We start from the raw sequence: 21,581 nt of genomic DNA, 5'->3' as shown, positions 1-21,581 counted from the left end.
CACCAAAAGGAAATATTTCCTCTCTCAATCCCATCAAACATTTCCAATGTTTAAAATCCTTCAATTATACCATCTAAATTCAGGAATAGACGTCTAGTCTATATGTATCCAGTTCTTATCATTTAACCTCTTTAACCCCAAATGGAATTCTGGATGAATCTGCACTGCACCCTCTCTCAGATCGGTAACTTTGTGAAGTGTGATGCTCAGAACAAGTACACTACTTCCACATGTGGCCTAACCAGAGCACTGTTCTATTAGAACTGCAACCACTTTCCAGTTTTTCTTTCCTCGATTGATATGGGCTGCTCAACCATTAGCCAGATATGTTTCAGCACCAATCTTGCGTGATAAATTTAATCTTTGCTTTAGTTCTTTTTAAAGAGAAAAGTTCAATTGAACCATTTCTGTGTTTTACAAAAATGGACAATGCTGCTGACTCCTGCAGCTTATGTGTAGAAGCATGCTTCATAACTTTCCTAACTCTTAACCATAGCTTTGAAATATTGCAGTTGGTCTTTCAAGCTTTAATATTAGCAAAGAAAGCTTTAATGCTGTGTACAGACAGTCAACTGCAAATATTTCCATTTGTTTTAGATGCAGATAGGCGATCAGTTTCCACAATGAACCTTGCGAAACATGCTGATTCTGTCATTAACAAGCGGCTGTCATCCTCATCAGCAACATTATTAAATTCTCCAGACAGAGGTACCGTCTAAGCCTAATGTTTTCCATCTTAAACTTTTGTATGAAGAAATACAAATAGTAAGTTTCTTTTAGGTGGGGGCACAGTATAATAAAAGGATTTAATGATAGCTATTGACTTAAAAATGTAAAATGAAGAAATATTTTAATATTATCTTGATAAAACTATTGTATGTTGATGTATGGTAACCAGGTGATCCTTTTTTTTCCTATTGCCCAAGTGGTTTGTATGGGAATAAGACCATAAGACATCGGAGCAGAATTAGGCCACTTGGCTCAGAGAGTCTGCTCCGCCATTCAAACATGGCTGATATATTTTTCATCCCCATTCTCCTGCCTTCTCCTCATAACCCCTGATCCCCTTATTAATCAAGAACCTATCTATCTCTCTCTTAAAGACACTCAGTGATTTGGCCTCCACAGCCTTCTGCGGCAAAGAGTTCCACAGATTCACCACCTCTGCCTGAAGAAATTCCTCCTCATCTCTGTTTTAAAGGATCGTCGCTTTATTCTGAGATGGTGTCCTCTGTTCTAGTTTTTCCTGCTAGTAGAAACATCCTCTCCACGTCCACTCTATCCAGGCCTCGCAGTATCCTGTAAGTTTCAATAAGATCCCCCCTCATCCCTCTAAACTCCCAATGAGTACAGTCTTCAACCGTTAATCATACGACAAGCTCTTCATTCCAGGGATCATTCTTGTGAACCTACTCTGGACCCTATTCAAGGCCAGCACATCCTTCCTTAGATACAGGGCCCAAAATGGCTCACAATACTCCAAATGGGGTCTGACCAGAGCCTTATACAGCCTCAGTAACATTACATACTATATCTCAAGTCCAAAGTTTTCACATCCTTGCTTCCGTCTTTGTTTATCCATTTTAATTTATTTGTTTATATTCTATTCAGTAAAAGATCCATTAATTGTTTTTCTCTTTCCTCTCCTCCTCCTCTCCCTCCCACTCCCCACCCCTGCACCACAAACCTCCAGAAAAAGCATCAGGGCAATATTGTAAAAGAATAATAATCTTTGTTACTGTCACAAGTATATATCATCTTACAGCCTTGTGCTAGCGGTTAAATGTTTTCTCTTGTGCAAGTTTAGAAATGCCATGTTTTGTTGTAATTTACTGTTCTGATCAGAAATCTGTTTGAATCTTCAAAAATTTTTTACAGAGTAATACCTTTTCATATACCACTGTATTTCATATTCACTGTACCCCCATTCCCTTGCCAATCCGGGAAATATGTTTTTAATTAGTGGAAGTTACTTGGAGACATACTTGGACCATTAGATAATCTAAAGGGAAGGGACGGACGGTTGAGAGAATAGAAGAGACAAGTTAACAACATATTTGATTTTTGTACAGCTCTCAGGCAAAGGATTGCATCTATTCTTAACCAACCTTGTAAACCATGCTCTGCGTCAACACCAGAAAAGTCCTGCTCAGAATCTAAACAAGGTCCTTCTAAGAAAGATGAATTAATTTTACATTTGTCTGCAAGCTGCTCATTGGCTGTATCACCGATTTGGTTGTGAAACTGTCCAGGAAGCACTTCCTTTTGCAATTAACTTTGTGTATTGAATTTGCTTGAAGAACGTAATGTTTTTTGGTTATGGGGGATGGTGGTGAAAAAAGGGCAGAATTAAAATGATGAAATTTAAAATTTCTATTGCCAGTGTCATCCTCTATTTAAATTCTACTTTTATATTTATAGCCAAGTAAGTTTAGATTTTTGAAGGAGCAAGACACAACTTTCAATGCAGTAATTTTTTTCTGGACCACTAGCCTAAACTAAACACACAAATATAACATTTGGGCTTTTATACTGCTAGTATTTGAAGATATTTATGATTTCACATGCATTAGGATAAGTGCTACAAGTTTCTCACCAAGCATGGAATCCATCTGCAAGGCAGATATCTTCAAACCATAAGATATAGGAGCTGAATTAAACCATTCAGCCCATCGGAACTGTTCCGCCATTCGATCACGGCTGATATGTTTCTCATATCAGGGGAGGCAGTGTTATAGTGGTAATGTCGCTGGACTAATAATCCAGAAACTCAGGGTAATGCTCTGGGGAACTGGGTTTGAATCCCACCAGGGTTGATGGTGAAATTTGAATTCAATAAAAATCTGGAATTAAAATTCTATTGATGACCATGAGACGATTGTCGATTGTTGTAAAAACCCATCTGGTTCACTAATGTCCTTTAGGGAAAGTAATCTGCCAATCGTACTTGGTCTGGCCTACATGGGACTCCAGACCCACAGCAATGTGGTTGACTCCTAAATTCACTCAAGGATGGGCAATAAATGCTGACCCAGCAACGCCCAGATCCCATGAACAAATAAAAAAATCCCCATTCTCCTGCCTTCTCCTCATGATCACTTAAAGCCACTCAGTGACACTAGCAATGAGTTCCACACATTCTCCCTGTGTTTGCGTAGGTTTCGCCCCCACAACTAAAGATATGCAGGGTAGGTGGATTGGCTATGCTAAATTGCCTCTTAATTGGAAAAATGAATTGGGTACTCTAAATCTGTAAAAAAAAAAAAAAATTCAATACGATCACCCTCATCCTTCTAAACTTCATTGAGAACTGACCCCGAGTCCTCAACTGCTCCTCATATGACAAGCCCTTCGGGATCATTCTTGTGAACCTCCGCTGGACCCCTCCCAACGCCAACACATTATTCCTTAGATACAGGGCCCAAGACTGCTCACAATATTCCAAATGAGGTCTGACCAGAGCCTTATACAGTTTCAGCAGTACATCCCTGCTCCGGTATTCTAGCCATCTTAAAATGAATGCTAACATTGCATTTGCCTTCCAAACTACCAACTGAACCTGCATGTTAACCTAAAGAGAATCCTCAACTAGGACTCCTAAGTACTTTGTGCTTCAGATTTCCAAAGCCAATCCCCATTTAGAAAATAGTCTGCGCCTCTCTCTTCCTACCAAGTGCATAAACTCACAAATTTCTACATTGTATTCCATCTGCCACTTTTCCCACTCTCCTAGCCTGTCCAAGTCCTTCTGCAGCTTCCCCACTTACTCAACTACCTGTGCCTCTACATACCTTTGTATCATCTGAAAACGTAGCAACAATGTCCTCACATCCTCCTTCCAGATCGTTAATGTATATTGTGAATAGTAATGGTCCCAACGCTGATCTCTAGTCAATGGCTGCCATCCTGAAAAAGTCTCCTTTATTTCACCAGTCAGCCAATCCTCTATCCATGCCAGTACCTTGTCCCTAACACCATGGGCTCTTGTTTAGCAGCCTCCTGTATGGCACCTTGCCAAAGACCTTCTGGAAATCCAAATAAATCATGTGCACTGGTCAGGCTAACCAGCGTACAATTTCCGTCTTCTGCCTCCCTCCCTTCTTAAACAGGGATGTTACATTGCCAGTTGTCCAGTCGTCTGGGACCCTCCCTGACTCCAGTGATTCCTGAAAGATCACCACCAATGCCTCCGGAACTTCCTGCGCTAACTCCTTCAGAACCCTGGTGTTTAGTCCAACCAGTCCAGGTGATTTATTCACCTTCACACCTTTCAACTTCCCCAGCACCTTCTCCTTAGTGATGGCCACCACACTCACCTCTGAACCAACTCTCTTCAAGTTGTTGTATGTCTCTGGTGTCTTCCAGCCTACCGGTAGGGTGGAAGTGAGAGCTTAAGTGGGTCGGTGCAGAATCGATGGGCCGAATGGCCTCCTCTGCCATTATATATATATATAGATAGATAATATCACCACTCATCTGCTGCTGAAATCCTCATCCAGACTCCACGATTCCAATTCCCACCGTAGCCTGAGTAGCTTGCCATCTTTCGCTCTCCGTAAACTTGAGTTCATCCAAACCTTTGCTCCATGTATCCGAAATCACATCAAATCCTGTTCGCCTATAAAACCTGCTTTTTAAAACAAAAATGTCATAAGATGTGGGTGTTGCGGGGAAGGCATCACTTGAAGCCTGACCCTAATTCTGCTTGAACTAAGTCACGTGTTGGGACGTTTCAGAGAACAGTGAAGATTCAACCATCTTTCTGTGCATCTGGAGTTCTGACAAGGGTTTAACATTGATACGGTGGAAGTATTGGATAGATTGTCCATATTTAAAATTGATAAGGCACCAGGATCAGATGAGATGCATCCAAGGATACTGAGGAGAATGGGAATTGAAGTGGCTCTGGCTATAACTTTCCAGTCTTTCTTATACTTGGATGGTGGCAGAGGACTGCAGAATTGCAAACATCACACCTTTGTTCAAAAAAGGATGTAAAGAAAGCTCAGTGACTATCTGCCAGTCAGTTTAACTTTGATGGTGGGAAAACTAGAAGCAATAACTTGGGACAAAATTAATGGATTAAAAAAAAAAAAATTTAGAGTACCCAATTATTTTTTTACAATTAAGGGGCAATTTAGCGTGGCCAATCCACCTAGCCTGCGCATTTTTGGGTTGTGGGGGCAAAACCCACACAAACACAGGGAGAATGTGCAAACTCCACAAGGACAGTGAACCAGAGCCGGGATCGGCGCCATGAGGCAGCAGGGCTAACCCACCGTGCACCACCGTGCTGCCCATCAATGGAAAATTAAGGTTAATTACGGAAAATCAACATGAATTTCTTCAGTGAAATTTATATTTAACTAACTAACTAACTAACGTTTTTTGAAGTGTAACTGAACGTGTGCATCTCATCAACACGGACTTTGAAAAGCTAGTTGATAAAGTATCATACAACAGACTTGTAGCTCTCAAAATAAAAGGGACATTAGCAGCATGGATGTGAAATTCAGGAAACTGGAAGTAGTGGTGAAACGGATGTTTTTCGTACTCGAGGAATATTTGTTGTAGAATCCCCTGGCGATCAGTGTTGGGACCCTTTCTTTTTCTATGTACATTAAACACCTTGACCTTGATGTACAGGCCAGAATTTCAAAATTTGGAGATGATAGAAAAAGTAGAAGCATTGTGAACTGTGAGGTGGATAGTGTATAACTTCAAAAGGATACAGACAAGTTGGTGCATTGCTTGGACAGGTAGCAGATATGGTTCAATGGAGAGAAATGTGAAGTGATTCCAGTTTGGTAGGAAGAACGTGTAGGGGCAATATAAAATAAACAGTACAACTCTAAACTTGGTGCAGGAACAAAGGGACCTGGATGTCTATGTGCACAAGTCATTGAAGGTGTCAGGAATAGTTGAAATTGCATTATAGGGGCATAGAGTGCAAGAGCAAGAAGAGTATGTTGAAAGAAAAGCAAAATATTGAAAGTCTAAAATAAAAGCTAAATTGTGGACAGACTCGGCTGGTCTGGCAGCATCTGTGGAGAGAGAAAGAGTTAACGTTTCATGTCCATGTGATTCTTCAAGCCGCACTGGAGAGAATGCAAAAAAGATTTGCAAGAATGGTTCCAGGGATGAGGAACTTCAGTGATGCAGATAGATTGGAGAAGTTAGAACTGATTACCTTGGAGAAAAGAAAGGTGTGAGAAGATTTGATGAAGGTATTCAAAATCATAAGTCTGAGCAGACTAGATAGGGAGCAGATAGATAGGGCAGCACGGTAGCACAGTGGTTATCACAGTTGCTTCTCGGCTCCAAGGGTCCCAGGTTCGATTCCCGGCTTGGGTCACTGTCTGTGTGGAGTCTGCACATTCTCCCCGTGTCTGCGTGGGTTTCCTCCGGGTGCTCCAGTTTCCTCCCACAGTCCAAAGATGTGCAAGTTAGGTGGATTGGCTGTACTAAATTGCCTCTCGTGTAGAAAAAAAAAAGGTTGGGTGGGGTTATGGATTACGGGGAAAGGATGGAGGTGTGAGCTTGGGTAGGATGCTCTTTCCAAGGGCTGGTGCAGACTCAATGGACCGAATGGCCTCCTTCTGCACTGTAAATTCTATGATTGTACGAATCCGTTTCAACTCGTGAAAGATTGAGAAAGTGAAGGCACAGATTTAAAGCATTTGGCAAAAGAAGCAAAAGAGATATGAGAGATCTTCTTCACACAGCAAATATGAAAGATCTAGAATGCATTACCTGAGAGTGTGGTGGAGGCAGATTTAATTGAAACACTTAAATGGAATTTCTTATCTGAAAAGGAAGAATGTGGTTCTTATGGAGAGAAGGCAGGAGAGGGGCGTTAAATGAATTACTCATTCAGAGAGCCAGTACAGACATGATGGACTGAATGGCCTCCTTCTGCACTGTAACAATTGTTGTCATATGTAGGCCACAAGGAAAGGATCACAGATTTCCTTCCCTGACGGATGTTGGTGAACCTAATGGGTTTTTATATTTATCAATGCTAATTGTCACAGTCATCATTGCTGAGACTAGTATTATATTCCAGATATATTAATTGAATTTAATTTCCACCGTATTACCACAGCATTAGCCTGGGCCTTAGGATTACTAATTCAGTGACATTACCACTGTACCACCATCTCCCCCTCCATGCTCACGTTGGCTTCTGATCTGGCAGTACCTCAGTTTTAATATTCTCATCTTGGTGTTCAAATCACATCATGGCTTTGCCCATCTCCAGCCCTAAACTTATCCAGCTCTACAATCTTCACAGCTCTGGTCTCTTGTCCAATACCCCACTTCTTCTACACTTGCACCTTCAATTGTCGATCTTGGGTTTCGGAATTCCCTCCCTAAACCTTTTCTTATAGATGCAATTTTCCTAGGACTTATGGAGGCAATTGAAAAGTTTCCACGTAAGACAATATTGATTAAACTGAGAGCACATGGAATTGGAGGGGAACCTATTGGCTTGGGTGAGGAATTTTTTGGGAGCAGGAGACAGTTTAGACATATGGGTATATACTCAGATTGGAGTCCTCCAGAGATCTGGACTAGGGCCTCCGCTTTCACTATATTAATGACGGGTGCAGGAATAGAGAGCCGGATATAGAAGTAGAAAGAGTGGATAGAACAAAGTTGCAATGGATGAAACTGGCATTTAGGAACATGTGAAATCATTCGCCTTGGGCCTAAGACATGGATCTAAATATTTCAAAGTGGTGAGAAGTAATATTGAAAGGTTCAAGTACCGAAATTACAGAAAGGTGGTAGGCAGATACCACAAAAATAGTCGTTATCTCAAAGAGGGTTAGAAAACAAAGGGGTGGAGTTGTTACAGCTGTACAGAACTTTGATTCAACCTCATTTGGAGTGTACTGCATTTACTTCGGGACAGCATGTTTCAGGAAGGACATATATCGCCTTTGGAGGAGACTTAATTGCAGATTAATCCAAATAATGCCATTATTAAAAGGGTTAAACTTTGAGGACATGTTCTATAGAATAGGCTTGGATTCCATGGATATGGAACATTAAGGAATAATCTAATTGTGAGGTATTTAAGATCATCAAAACATTAGTCGGGTTAATGCTGTACTGATTTTGAATTGCAGTATATAAAAGCATTTTTCAATTCAGTAATTCATTCATAGTTATACAATTGGCTAATGAAAATTTTCAGAAGAACTATTCATTTGTACAGCAAAAGGATTTGATTTCCAGATGGTTTCACATTGCAGTGTTGAGCCTTAAAGTGCAATTTTTGGAAGGCTTGTACATGGCAAGTTTATGATGTTTTAATATAATAATCCCTTTGCTCTGCATGAAATTGATTTTATTTTGCCTCTTGTATATAAATTGCCTTTCAAATATTTGTATATTTATGAAAGTTTCAACATTTTGGTTACTTTGCCGTGGTTACTTTGAATTAAAATAACCTTTTATGACTTAATACTTAATTGAGCAAAGGATATGTATGTTGCTGAAGCATCTAATGTATCACATGTAATGCTTGATTTGTGAGTAAATTGTACTGCCATTTTGGTAAGATGCCTGCAGAGTTTTTGCAATCACTGCTACCTCCAGCAACAGTCCACTAAGTTACACTGGCTTCTATTGATTTATTTAATTGCATACATTCTGGCAGCAATGCTTTTTCCCTCCAGTACTTAAAATAATGACACACAAGGATCTACTTGAACATTAATGCACGGTATTTACCTCTGCAACTGTGTGTGGTGTCTAACTTTTCTTTAATTTATTCTGCATAGCCCGACGTTTACAGCTCAGTCCTTGGGAAAGTAGCATTGTCACTCGCCTTCTGACACCTACACACTCGTTCCTAGCTAGGAGCAGAAGTACTGCTGCCTTATATGGGAATGGTCAGGATGCAGGTAATTCTCCATATTAAAATGTAGCTTTCTTAATTTTACAGGCAAAAGTAGCTGTTCAAAATTAGTAAAACTTCAGATACTTAAGGTGAAAATTGTGGGGAAATGAGCAGAAACGTTTTACTGGAATATTAGTTCCACTACATAATAGGATATCTGTGATCAGATTGCAGAGGTGCAATTCTAATGTATAATTTTAATTATTTATTTGTAGTAGTAAAACATATGTTTCACGTGAGTTTATCATGTATAATTTATTAGAGGTTTTAGATTTGGATTCGGAAACTAACTAAATAGTTTGGTGTAGGTCTCAAGCAAGCAAACCAAACAGGAAAAATATTTAAACCTACTCTTCGGTATTACAAACAAGCTACAATAAGTATTGTGGTGGTGATTCCAATAATTATGCAGAATGTAAGCAGTACAAAGTTGTATTTCAAGTCTGATTTGCTGGAATTCCTGGTTTCAAAGTAATGATAAAGTAAATTGATATGACTTTATTGCTTATTTAGCTTTGGTTGTGTTGTGGTTTGAGAAAGAAATTATTATAGTTCACTGAGCTGAGAAGTCATAAGCCTACTGTGCTTGGTTTTCCATTCATTAATTTAAATGGATAGGAAATTGAGGTATTATAGGTTTGTGATTTTTCCCAACCAGTACTCCCTATGAAAGCTATTGCAACCATGGAATCTCTCATTTCACCATTCGTTTTTAATGGAAGTTGCTGAACCATTAGAATTTTGTGGACAGTGTGCCCAGTAGAAACTTTCAGCTTATCTGAATGGTGCAATATTCTAATTGTGAATAAATAAATTAAGATCTGTACACCGTTCCCGGAGTGGATTGCATTCACATGTTAAACCTTTGTGAATGTGTGCAGACTTTATGTGACATTTCCTTGGTTTGAATATTGGCAATTTTTTTCAAAATTAATGCAACTTCTGGTGTGTTCTGAGCCATGCAGCCAAGTCCCAAATTTAGTGGACTATGAGTTAAGCTCTTCGAGCTTTCTCAGAGAGTAGAGCTCTCCGAGAAAATTGATCAGTGACTTCTGGGCTAAAAAAGGCAAAAGAATAAAAACAAGTGTGCTTGGCCCCTGTTGACAGTCCTCTGCAGTTGCTAAGTCGATCTGTTTGTATGTTGGAAAGGAACAAGCTTAGTTCACGTTATTTCCCATTATCAGATCGCCACTTTATCTGAACAATATGAAGCTACTTGTAATGGATGCTTTATTAGAAGATGCTGGAGTCAGCAGAGGAAGAAAAGAAGATAATTGGCGAAATAAATTTCCATATAAAATGAAAACTCTAAATTCTCTGGCAGTATCTGTAGAGAGAGAAACAGATAACATTTTGAGGACTCTTCAGTGCTAAAGAGAGGGGGAAATGTGATGGATTTTATACTGTTTAAGTGAGGGTGGAGCAGAATAGGTCAGAGATAGGTGGGGGAGAGAGATTTGACAAAGATGCCACTGGCACAAGACAAAGGCAGTGTTAATGGTTGCGTTAAGACTAAAGGTGCTGAAGGCAGCATAAAGGCAAGAAAACAGCATGTGTCAATGGCAGAACAGGGGTCACTGTTCTTTTGTAAAGGCAATTCATGAGAACAAGTGACAGAGAGCCCTGTGGAACCTGGGGGCAGGAGACGGAGTTTTGGACAAAAATGGGATTAAACATTCTCCATATTGCCCAGGTGTCTTGGAACAAATGGAAATTCATGATTCCTCTCTCCTGTTAACTGCAATTTATTCATGACTTGTTTTCGAATATTGCAGCAATACCGCTGTTTGACCATTAAAAAAAAATATCTTTCATGCACCTTGATACAAAGAGTGCTGTTTTCGGGGAATGTGGGGAGAGGTGACGTTTGAGTAGAGAGTTGTTGTGGGGGGGGGGGGTAGGCAATCAGTCATGTTTATCCTGTGCCCAAGTTCTAATTCTAAATTGCTTTTATTCTGCTTTTTAAATTGACTGCTGACTCCAGTGCTGGTTCCCGTACCAGCCTCCCCGAACAGGCGCCGGAATGTGGCGACTCAGGGCTTTTCACAGTAACTTCATTTGAAGCCTATTTGTGACAATAAGCAATTTTCATTTCATTTTTTCATTTTTCAGTGCCACTCAGGCTGTAGGATTGCCCCTGAAATGTTTAAAAGAAAAGTAAATGCAATAGAATTTAAATCAAAACTTGTTCCAATCATACTCTAGTATAAAAATTAGAACCATGGTAGCTGACAATCTGAAACTATGGTGTAAATGTGGCAAGTATGCAACTTAAAATTAAAAATGAGAAATCCTTTCCCATCAGCTAAATTAAACATCTAGCCAGCATGCGTCAAATTTACAAACTTCTTTAAAAATGCACCTTAAATGCTGCTTGTCCAGCTATTAAACTCAATGTCCCACCAATAAGCTGTTGTTTGGCGTAATTAAATCAGGGTCTCCACAGTAGTTAATTTCGAAATGTGGCAGTGATGCATGTTAACTGCTTGAGTTTTGTATGTGTAGGCTGGGGTTTGGAAAAAGTGTTAATTTTATAATGAAATTAGGAATTTTAACAGTATCTGATCTGGAATGTTGCATTTCTGTTTTGAAACTTGTTTTAATTAATTGCCTGACGTACTGTTTTACTGTTGCTCTTTATTTGAAGTGAGCCTATTCTGCTGATCTTTTCTAACAAAAACCTGTCCTCAATCTTCCTACACTGTGCTACAAGTTTTCTGTATCCTCTGTGTTTTGACAGCTGAATGGATGTAATGTAAAAAGAACTATTACAGTACTTAAATGTGTTTCAGCCAATCAGCTGTTTAGTAATCTGTTGCTTAGTCACTATTGACAAATGTGTATGAGTTTCTCAATGCATGTTTTATAGCTGCATTGTAATACCAAAACCATTGTTGTTGGTTGAAAAACTTGATAATTGGGGAAAGTTTATTTCTTGGAGAGGTGTGGAAATGGATGCCAACCAAGTATACATTTTGGCCAATAGTTATGGACATAGCTGCTACTGCTGCTAAATACAAGAATATAATTTAACATAAGGGGCTGGTTTAGCACAGTGGGCTAAATAACTTTTGTAATGCAGAACAATGCCAGCAGCGCGGGTTCAATTCCCATACCAGCCTCCCTGAACAGGCGCCGGAATGTGACGACTAGGGCTTTTCACGGTAACGTCATTGAAGTCTACTTGTGACAATAAGCGATTATTATATTATTATTATAATTTTGATTTTATACATGGGAAAAGATCACACACTCAAGTCTTTATGCTCGATTTTGGAATGGAAATAAATGCTCACCCTTATTGAGAAGTAAATTGAACAGCTGCTTCCAGATCCACAGATGCAGAAATTGGAAATTGGAAATATGCTGTCAGAGTTCCATTGCTCCTCCAAAAACTTTGCTATAACAAAATCTCACTGAGAAACTCAATATTCAGCTGCTGTACTCATAAACGCCCTGCAAACACACTAGAAATAGCTGCCATTTATCCATATCTGTGTTTACAAATATTTGAGTATGATCAACGTTATCGGTCCGGACCCGGGCCCCAATCTTTTGTTACGATCCTGGACTAGAACCCAATTTTTTACTTTGGAAAATTGTGAGGAAGTATTGCTGCACCACAGGAGTGATACCACTGACCAGCAGACAGTTTTTGTGGTAAAACAAACTTTGAATGCAGAATTGTTTTGAAAAATGTTTTCATTGAGGTTTTTACATTTTATACATTGTGCATTCAACAAGGGTGGGTAAAAGTGATGGAGGGGTGGAAACTGGAAGCGAAGTTGATTAACTTTTCCAGGTTCGGAGAGAGCATGAAGGGGCACCAAAATAGTCATCGAGGTACCGGTAAAGGAGTTGTGGGAGGGGACCCGGATAGGCCTGGGACAAGGAATGTTCCACATACCCCATGGAAAGGCAAGCGTAGCTAGGATCCATGCAGGTACCCATTGCTGCACCTTTGATTTGGAGAAAGTTAGATGAGTTGAGAAGAAGTTGTTGAGAGATAGACCAAGTTCAGCCAGACGGAGGAGAATGGTGGTTGATGGGAATTGCTCAGGCCTCTTTCTGGTGTTTTCTCCCGGATAGGGTCAGTATCATGTTCAGCAGTCTCATGTTCACTGTTAGCTGTCTACCTTTAACAAAGGCTGTCTAGTCCTCTGCGACCACCTCTGGTGCGTAGTTCTCCAGCTGCTTAGCCAGAATCCCGTTGGGTCTTTGTCCTTTTTTGGGTATCATTGAATAATAGAATTTACAGTGCAGAAGGAGGCCATTCAGCCCATCAAGTCTGCACGGCTTGTGGAAAGAGCACCCTACTCAAGCCCACACCTTCACCCTATTCCTGTAACCCAGTAATCCTGCTTAACCTTTTTGGACACTTAAGGGCAATTTAGCCAATTCACCTAACCCGCACATCTTTGGACTGTGGGAGGAAACAGGAGCACCCGGAGGGTGAAAAGGACCACCTATGAAAAGGACCACCTATGCCTTGTCTAGCACACCGCTGACCATTATGTAATACCCCTCCTTGGTCTGTAACCGCTCTTGTCGAACTAAACATCATCCTGTTGCATATCAATATGGCTACCCCCCCCCCCCCCCCCCCCCCCCCCCCCAAGCTCTTGGTCTTACCCTCAGTTGGTTCTTCCCCCTCAGGTGCATCTCTTGGAGGAAGACTGTCAGTTTTCATACTTTTCCCTCCTGCGGGATCAACCAAACGTGCCTTGTAGATGTGCCCTTGCACTCCAGGGTTTCCCTTTGTTAGGAGACCATTTAAAATGGCCACGGTCACTGTTCTCAGCATGGATCTAGTCCCTGTGCTCTGGGGTTTCCCTTTGTCCAGGGGCTGCCCAACATGACTACCAACTGTTTGTACACCATGTGGGTGGTTCCTGCACTCTGGGGTTTCCCTTTGTTTAGGGACCCGGCAAAATGTCTACCAGCGATGCCACCTTGTTCCACATTTCTGAAAGTGACCTGCTGAAGCCAGTCTAGAGCCCTTTGCCGCCCTACCGTTTTGTTGCCCCTGCGGTTCTGTCCCCCACCCCTCTTGCTGCCTCCTCTCCCTGTACCCACCTTCTGTCTACCCCTCTGCTTTTCCCCCTCTTGCTGGTGTTGTGCCCACCCACACCAACCCATCTGGCTCTCCCACTGTGGAAAATGCACCACGGCCCCCTGTGACACTCGTACTTCCTGGCGCTAGCTTTCCTGCTAGTGTCGTGCCCCCCCCCCCCCCCCCCCTACACTCGCTTTGCTGGGGTCCCCTCTATCTCTTCCTCACCCTCTCCAGCACTCTGCTACACTCACCCCCCTTTTCTACAAACTAGCTCCCCTGTTCATAACGAGGCGATGCAGTCCCGCGCAAAATTGTCCGTTGTTTGTCCCCGCCTCCTCTGTGCCTTCCTTATCACTGTCTCCCTTGCTGTCTGTCTAAACCGTTCTTATGGACCAACCCGTGCGCCTCTGCAGGGGCAGTAAGGTAATGTTCCTTGCCCTGATAAGTTGCCCAGAGCCTGGCTAGGTACTGCATCCCAAATTAAATTTTGTTTTTGTGGAGGGCTGATTTGTCCTGATTAAACTCTGCGCTGTGCTTTGCCAGGTCCGCCCCAATGACCTGGTAGACTCTGAGTTTATGTCCCTCCCAGTTGCATGCTTGTCTGTCTCGCCTAGCGAAGGATCCTTTCCTGGTCCTAGTATCGGTGCTGCTTGGCAATGACTGCTGTTGGCTGCTCCCCCACCTTGGGTTTCGGCTGGAGTGACCTGTGAGCCCTGTCGATCGCCAACGGTTTGGGGAAGCTGTCTCTCTCTCCACTACGTTGCCCTCAATTCGCTCTTGCAGGCCCATTATTCTGACATTCTGCCGCCTCCACTGATTTTCTTGTCCTCCACCTTTCCTTTTCAGGTTTTTCTAGGTCGCCACCAACCTCTTGATTTAGGCCTCCAGGGTGACAATTCAGTCGCTCAGGTCTGTTAATGCTTTTACCAGTTCCTTTATCATGCTCCTCTGGGCCTCCAATCTATTTCTCATGCCATTGGGAGCCACCTGCATGGTGGCCAGCGCCTCTGCCACCTTTACTACCGCCTTTATTTCGGCCTCGATGTGCGTTTCACAACTCCGTTAGTTCCCTAGTAAGGAAAGCGGGTGCTAACCCACTTGCTCATCACTCCTGTGTCCCTTACTGCAGTTCTTGGTATCGCTGCGGCCACTTGAGCTACTGCTTCCTGGCATTTTTACTATATATCATGTAGTTGAGGCAAGGGGATGTTTTAGTCCGATTTTGCGGGGCTAAATTCAGTCAAAAATGCCTATTTTTCGGTTTTACAGAAGAGAGCCACCTGATGTACGACTACTCAGCACATCCCCGACACTGCAAGTCCCTTAAATACAGAATTAAGAACATTAACAACAAAGAAATAATTTGCATTTGACAGTTACAACATTTTATTTTTTTTCTAGCCCTGCCTCTGTATAGATATAAATTCTAATTAAACAAACCAACACCTTGAATACCTATCATGGATAAAGTCAACAAGGGTGTCCACTTGCTTATTTTGGTACAAAATCTTTTAGAGAGAGTCCTTTAAGAACAAACTGCATCATGTCTGTCCAGCTTGGAGTTCCAGGAGCAACTACCAAATCTGGCTGCTCCCATTAACTCTGCCACCTGCAATCCTAAAGCGCACACATTCTTTTTCTTGTTACAAAAAGTTATATTGCTCCTGCAAAAAATCAATGATTCTCTCCCTTTGTAATCACAGCAAAAATATTAGATACAAACTTTAACATATGAAAATTTCTCACATCCCTCACATAAATCTGTCAAATAACGTTTTGTGTGAAAATAAACATTTAAATTATTTTTGGACATCCAGAACAATGTTTGTTTTTTTCTCTTGTATCTCTTAAACCATTTTTCCCCCTTCCTTATTCCACTTCATGATAGAGAATTTTTAATTCAACATTGCCCGTGACCATGTTCGGGGAATTGTTCGTCCGAGGTGGGGGGGATAAAATGGGGAAAACTTGTACAGACTGTAAAACTGAGTTGAGGAGAGTGTTCCCTGGATTATTTAGTTTTTGTATTTGGAATAAAATACGTTTTTAAAAAAAAAAATAAAAAAAAGTTTAATTCAATACCAAATTTAATTTACTCTTTTTCCACTTTAATCTCTGGGTGTCTCCATAATAATAATCTTTATTGTCACAAGTAGGCTTACATTAACACTGCAATGAAGTTACTGTCAAAATCCCCTTGGGATTCTTCAATCTAGTTAAGGCGATGCACCCGGATTTTTTGTTCCGATATCTTGAGGGTGCTGGGAAGTTTTTGATTTCTAATCACAAAGTTCTAGTGCAAATCTTTTTGAAAATCTTTGGGCAAGTGTAGGTATAACGAATGGCTGGTGCCATTTGTTCTCCACTGACAGCAAAAATCCAGACCAATGGGTTTGATTGACTGCATTGGATTTTTGAACATTGGCAAATAGTGCTGATGAAGTGAAAAAAATTGGTATGCTGAAAAATAAATAATTTAAGTATAATTTGCAGTTTGCTTGATATTTGCCTCTAATATGTCTGCTTGTTTCAGTTAAAAGTAAAAACCACCTCTCTTTTGCCTGATGCATTTGCATTCTTGTGCCCCATGAGACAGGCAGTAATGGTTTTGGTAGCTCTTTCTTTTTGCATTCCTTTCAAGCTAACACCTGCTGTCTTTTCCCCTCTTCTTTCATTCTTGTTTTACTCCTTTCATCCACTTCTCATAATACTCCAGTTATCCCAATTTGTCCTCGTTCAGTATCTGCCAGCTCTATTACCCCACCAACTTGTAAGAATCTTCACGGTAGGATGTCTGACTGGCCACGGTTCATAGTTGCCACACCTGATGTCAGTGTGCGGAGGAGACCAGCTCATCCTCAAAAGGTAAGCAGTTGGATTGCAATAATGTGTAGTATGTGAACAGCAATATTTCCACAAGTAACTATTTCCTTTCAAACAATTTTTTAGTTTCTGGTTTACATTCCTATCATGTTAAATCTAACACCTCCCTGTGGGAACAAAAGGCATCAAATCCTGAAAGCACAATTGAGAAAAAAATATTGGTACCTGACAAATAATGTTGTAATAAGCTTGTTTAAAAAAATGCTTGTTTACTTGGAGTATAGTGTTCAATTCTGGCCGCCACACTATCCGAAGGATGTGGAGGCTTTAGAGAGGGTGCAGAAGAGATTTACCAGGATGTTGCCTGGTATGGAGGGTATTAGCTATGAGGAGCGGTTGAATAAACTCGGTTTGTTCTCACTGGAAGACGGAGGTTGAGGGGCGACCCTGATAGAGGTCTACAAAATTATTAGGGGCATAGACAAAGTGGATAGTCAGAGACTTTTCCCAGGGTAGAGGGGAATAACAAAACTTTTATAAATCATAAATAGCATCTTTTGTGAAATACACAACCTGCCTGCAGCTTTTGATATGATTTTTTAAAAATTCATTTGTACAGGACATGGGCGTTGCTAGCTAGGCCACCATTTGTCCATCCCTAATTGTCTTTCGGAAGGTGGTGGTGAGCTGCCTTCTTGGACCACTGCAGTCCATGTGGTATAGGTACACCCACAGTGCTATCAGGGAAAGATTATGATCCAGTAACAATGAAGGAACGCTAATATATTTCCAAATCAGAATAGTGAGTGACTTGAAAGGGAGCATCCAGGTGATGGTATTCCCATGTACTGTCCTTGTCCTTCTAGATTGCAGTGGTCGTGCGTGTGGAATGTGCTGTCAAAGGAACCTTGGTGAGTTCCTGCAGTGCATCTTGTAGACGGTACACACTGCAGCTACTGTGTGTCGGTGGCAGAAGGAGTGAATATTTGTGGAAGAGTTGAAAATCAAGGGGGATGCTTTGTCCTGGATATAATTGAACTTCTTGAGTGTTATTGGTGCTGTATTCATCCAGGCAAGTGGGGAGAATTCCATCACACCCTTGTGCCTGGTAGGTGGTGGACAGGCTTTGGGGAGTCAGGAGCTGAGTTGCCCTCTCCAGGATTCCTAGCCTCTGACCTGCTCTTGTAGCCACAGTATTTAGTTTGTGGTCAATGGTAACCACCATAATGTTGATAGTGAGTGATTTGGTGATTGTAATGCCATTGAATGTCAATGAATGATGGTTTCTCTTCATAGAATCATAGAATCCCCACAGTGCAGAATGTGGCATTCAGCCCATTGAGTCTGAACCGACCCACTGAAAGAGCACCCTACCTAGGCCCTCACCCCCACTCTTTCCCTGTAACCCAGTAACACCACCTAACCATTTGAATACTTGTGGGGCAATTTTAGCATAGTCAATCCACCTACCTTGCACATCTTTGAACTGTGGGAGGAAATCGGAGCACCCGGAGGAAAAACACGCAGACACTGAGAGAACATGCAAACTCCACAAAGTCACCCAAGTCTGGAATTGAATCTGGGTCTCTAGCACTGTGAGGCAGTAGTGCTAACCACTGTGCCACCATGCTGGTCTTATTGAAGATCATTGTTCCACTTGTGTGGAACAAATGTTACTTGCCACTTATCAGTCGAAGTCTGGATATTGCCGAGGTCATGCTGCATTTACACTTGGACTGTGTGTCTGAGGAATTGCGAATGGTGCTGAACATAGTGCAGTCATAGCAAGCATCCCTACATCAGACCTTCTGTTGGATCGAAGGTCATTGACGAAACAACTGAAGATGATTGGGCCTAGGACACTACCCTGAGGAACTCCTACAGTGATGTCTCAGGACTGAGACGACTGAACTCCTGCCAACCATTGCCATCTTTTGTGGTAGGTATGACTCCAATCAGTGGACAGCTTTCCCCCTGACCTCCATTGACACCAGTTTTGCTAGAGCTGCCCTTGATGCCATGCTCAACCAAATGCTGCCTTGATGTCATGGGCACTCATTCTCGCCTCGCTGCCGGAGATCAGCTCTTTTGTCCATGTTTGAACCAAGGCTCTGATAAGGTAAGGTGCTGATGAATGACCCTGGCAGAACCCAAACTGAGTGTCAGTAAGCATATTATTGCGAAGTAAGTGCCACTTCCATCACTATTGATCGGGAATAGACCAAAAGGGCGCTAATTGGCCAGGTTGGATTTGTCCTGCATTTTGTGTACATGACATATCTGGGCAAGTTTTCACTTTGCCGGGAGATGCCAGTGCAGGAACCGCTTGGCTAGGGGCAAGTTCTGGAGCACAAGCCTTCAGTACTATTGCCAGAATATTGTCAGGACCCATAACCGTTGCAGTATCCAGTGCCTTCAGCCGTTTCTTGATATCATGTGGGATGAATCAAAGTCGCTGAAGACTATGACCTCTGGTGGAGACCGAGATGGAACATCCACCTTGCACTTCTGGCTGATGATTATTATGAATGCCTCAGCCTTGTCTTTTGTACTGATGTGCTGGGCTCCTCCATCACTGAGAATGGGAATGTTTGTGGAGCGGCCTCCTCCAGTGAGTTGTTTAATTGTCCACCACCATTCACGACTGGATGTGGCAGGACTACAGAGCTTAGATCTGATCCGGTGGTTGTGGAATTGCTTAGCTCTATCACTTGCTACTTGATTGTTTGGCATCCAAGTAGTCCTGTGTTATAGCTTCATCAGGTTGGCATTTTCCGGCATGCCTGGTGCTGCTCCTGGTATGCTCTCCTGCACTCCATTGAATCAGGGTTGATTCCCTGCTTTGGTGATAATGCTAGAGTGGGGGATATGCTGGGCAATGAGGTTATAGATTGTGGCTGAGTACAATTCTGCTGCTGCTGATGGCCCACAGCACCTCATGGATGCTCAGTATTGAGTTGCTAGATCTGTTTTAAATCTATCTCATTTTGCACGATGGTAATACAACGCTACACAATGGATGCAATCCTCAATGTGAAGACAGGACTATGTCTCCACAAGGACTGTGTGAGGTGGTCACTCCTATCGATACTGTCATGGACAGATTCATCTGCGTCAGGCAGGCTGGTAAGGATGAGGCAGAGTAGGCTTTCTCTCTTGTTGGTTCCCTGACCAACTGTCGCAGACCCAGTTCAGCAGCTAAGTCCTTTTGGACTTGGCCAGCTCGGTTTCTGATGGTATTACCAAGCCACTCTTGGTGATGGATATTGAACTCCCCCGTCCAGAACATATTCTGTGCCCATGCCCATACCTCAGTGCTTCCTCCAAGTGGTGTTCAACATGCAGGAGTACCGAAAATCATGTGGTAATCAGCACATGGGCCGGGATTCTCCCCTACCCGGCGGGGCGGGGGGGTCCCGGCCTGATGGAGTGGCGTGAACCTTTAGGGGCCAAGCCCTAACATTGAGGGGCTAGGCCCGAGCCGGAGTGGTTGGCACTCCGCCGGCTGGGGTGGAAGGCCTTTGGCGCCACGCCAGCCGGGGCCGAAGGGACTTCGGCGGCCGGCGGAAGTCCGTACATGCGCCGGAGCGTCAGCGGCTGCTGACGCCATCCCCGCGCATGCACGGGGGGGGGGGGGGGGGGTCACTTCCGCTTCCGCCATGGTGAAGACTATGGCGAAGGCGGAAGGAAAAGAGTGCCCCCACGGCACAGGCCACCGTAGGCCAGATTTCTCCGTGCCACCCCTCCCAGGGCCCCGGAGCCTGCCCGCGCCGCCTGCTCCCGCCGGTAAGGTAGGTGGTTTGATCCACGCCGGCGGGAGAAGCATGACAGCGGTGGGACTTCGGCCCATCGCGGGCTGGAAAATCACTGGGGGGGGGCATGCCGACTGGCGCGGAGCGATTCCCTTCCCTGCCGAATCTCCGGTGCCGGAGAATTTGGGACACACCTGGGGCGGGATTGATGACGGCCCCCGGCGATTCTCCGAACCAGCAGGGGGTCGGAGAATCCCGCCCAAGGTTTCGTTGCCCACATTTGACCTGAAGCCATCAACCTCCATGCAGCCATTAATTCCAGGGCTTGACGGGGAAAGTGCGGCATTTCACAAACTGCATACATGAGCATCAGACTTTATCAACTTTGAGCTGGACCAAACCCACCAAAATGCCCGGGCTCGCAGGATTCACCACCATCGCCAGGATGCCCAGATGTAATTGATGATGTGCATGTCGCCTTGAGCACACCAGGGCATCAGGCAGTTGTCTTCATTCACAGGATGGGGTTCCACTCGCTGAATATTCAACTTGTGTGTGACCACCAAGATTGTGGATTGTGTACCTGTGTGCAAACTTTCCAAGGAGTGTGCATGACAGTTATATCCTGGGGCACTCTGAGATCCCCAGCATATTCGAGGATCACCCCAGGATGATGGATTCGCTCTTGGGGGATAATGATATCAGTGTGGAGATTGGAGACCGAAGCGGAGATCCGATGTAACGAGACCCATGTTGCCACACGTGCTGTCATTGAGCTGTGCTTGGACTGCCCAAAATGCCTAGATCACTCTGGTGGTGCATTGTAGTGTCTCTCCTCCCCCCCCGCCCCCGCGTAGTGGTCTGCTGTGCCCTCCACAGCCTGGCATAGCAGTGGGGCGACACGCTGGATGAGGAGGAGGAGAAAGGACATGGGCGAGGAGACGGATAGGAGGGGATGGTGGATAAGCACGGAAGACCGCAGGAGGAACTGGAGGATGGAGGACAAGTGGTGGTGAGGGTCCGGCAATCCCAGAGGGCG

At 43.2% G+C, this 21,581-nt stretch overlaps 1 protein-coding gene across 8 annotated transcripts in view; it reads left to right on the top strand.

The window, feature by feature from the left end:
• LOC119967210 (ensconsin-like) overlaps positions 1–21,581 on the top strand; it is a 245,898-nt gene that overhangs the window by 168,160 nt on the left and 56,157 nt on the right. For 4 of the 8 annotated variants that reach the window (XM_038799435.1, XM_038799433.1, XM_038799437.1 and 1 more), the window contains 4 exons: positions 598–708; positions 2,073–2,165; positions 8,793–8,915; positions 16,684–16,832. In XM_038799435.1, the coding sequence (XP_038655363.1) occupies positions 598–708; positions 2,073–2,165; positions 8,793–8,915; positions 16,684–16,832 (476 nt within the window). The remainder of the gene's footprint in view (positions 1–597; positions 709–2,072; positions 2,166–8,792; positions 8,916–16,683; positions 16,833–21,581) is intronic. The other 4 variants (XM_038799436.1, XM_038799441.1, XM_038799434.1 and 1 more) reach the window with 3 other exon arrangements.

Source organism: Scyliorhinus canicula, chromosome 6 (assembly GCF_902713615.1).
Source record: "Scyliorhinus canicula chromosome 6, sScyCan1.1, whole genome shotgun sequence".
Classification (NCBI taxonomy): domain Eukaryota; kingdom Metazoa; phylum Chordata; class Chondrichthyes; order Carcharhiniformes; family Scyliorhinidae; genus Scyliorhinus; species Scyliorhinus canicula.
The sequence above is the reverse complement of the archived record's forward strand: the minus strand, read 5'-3'. Positions and strand labels throughout refer to the sequence as shown.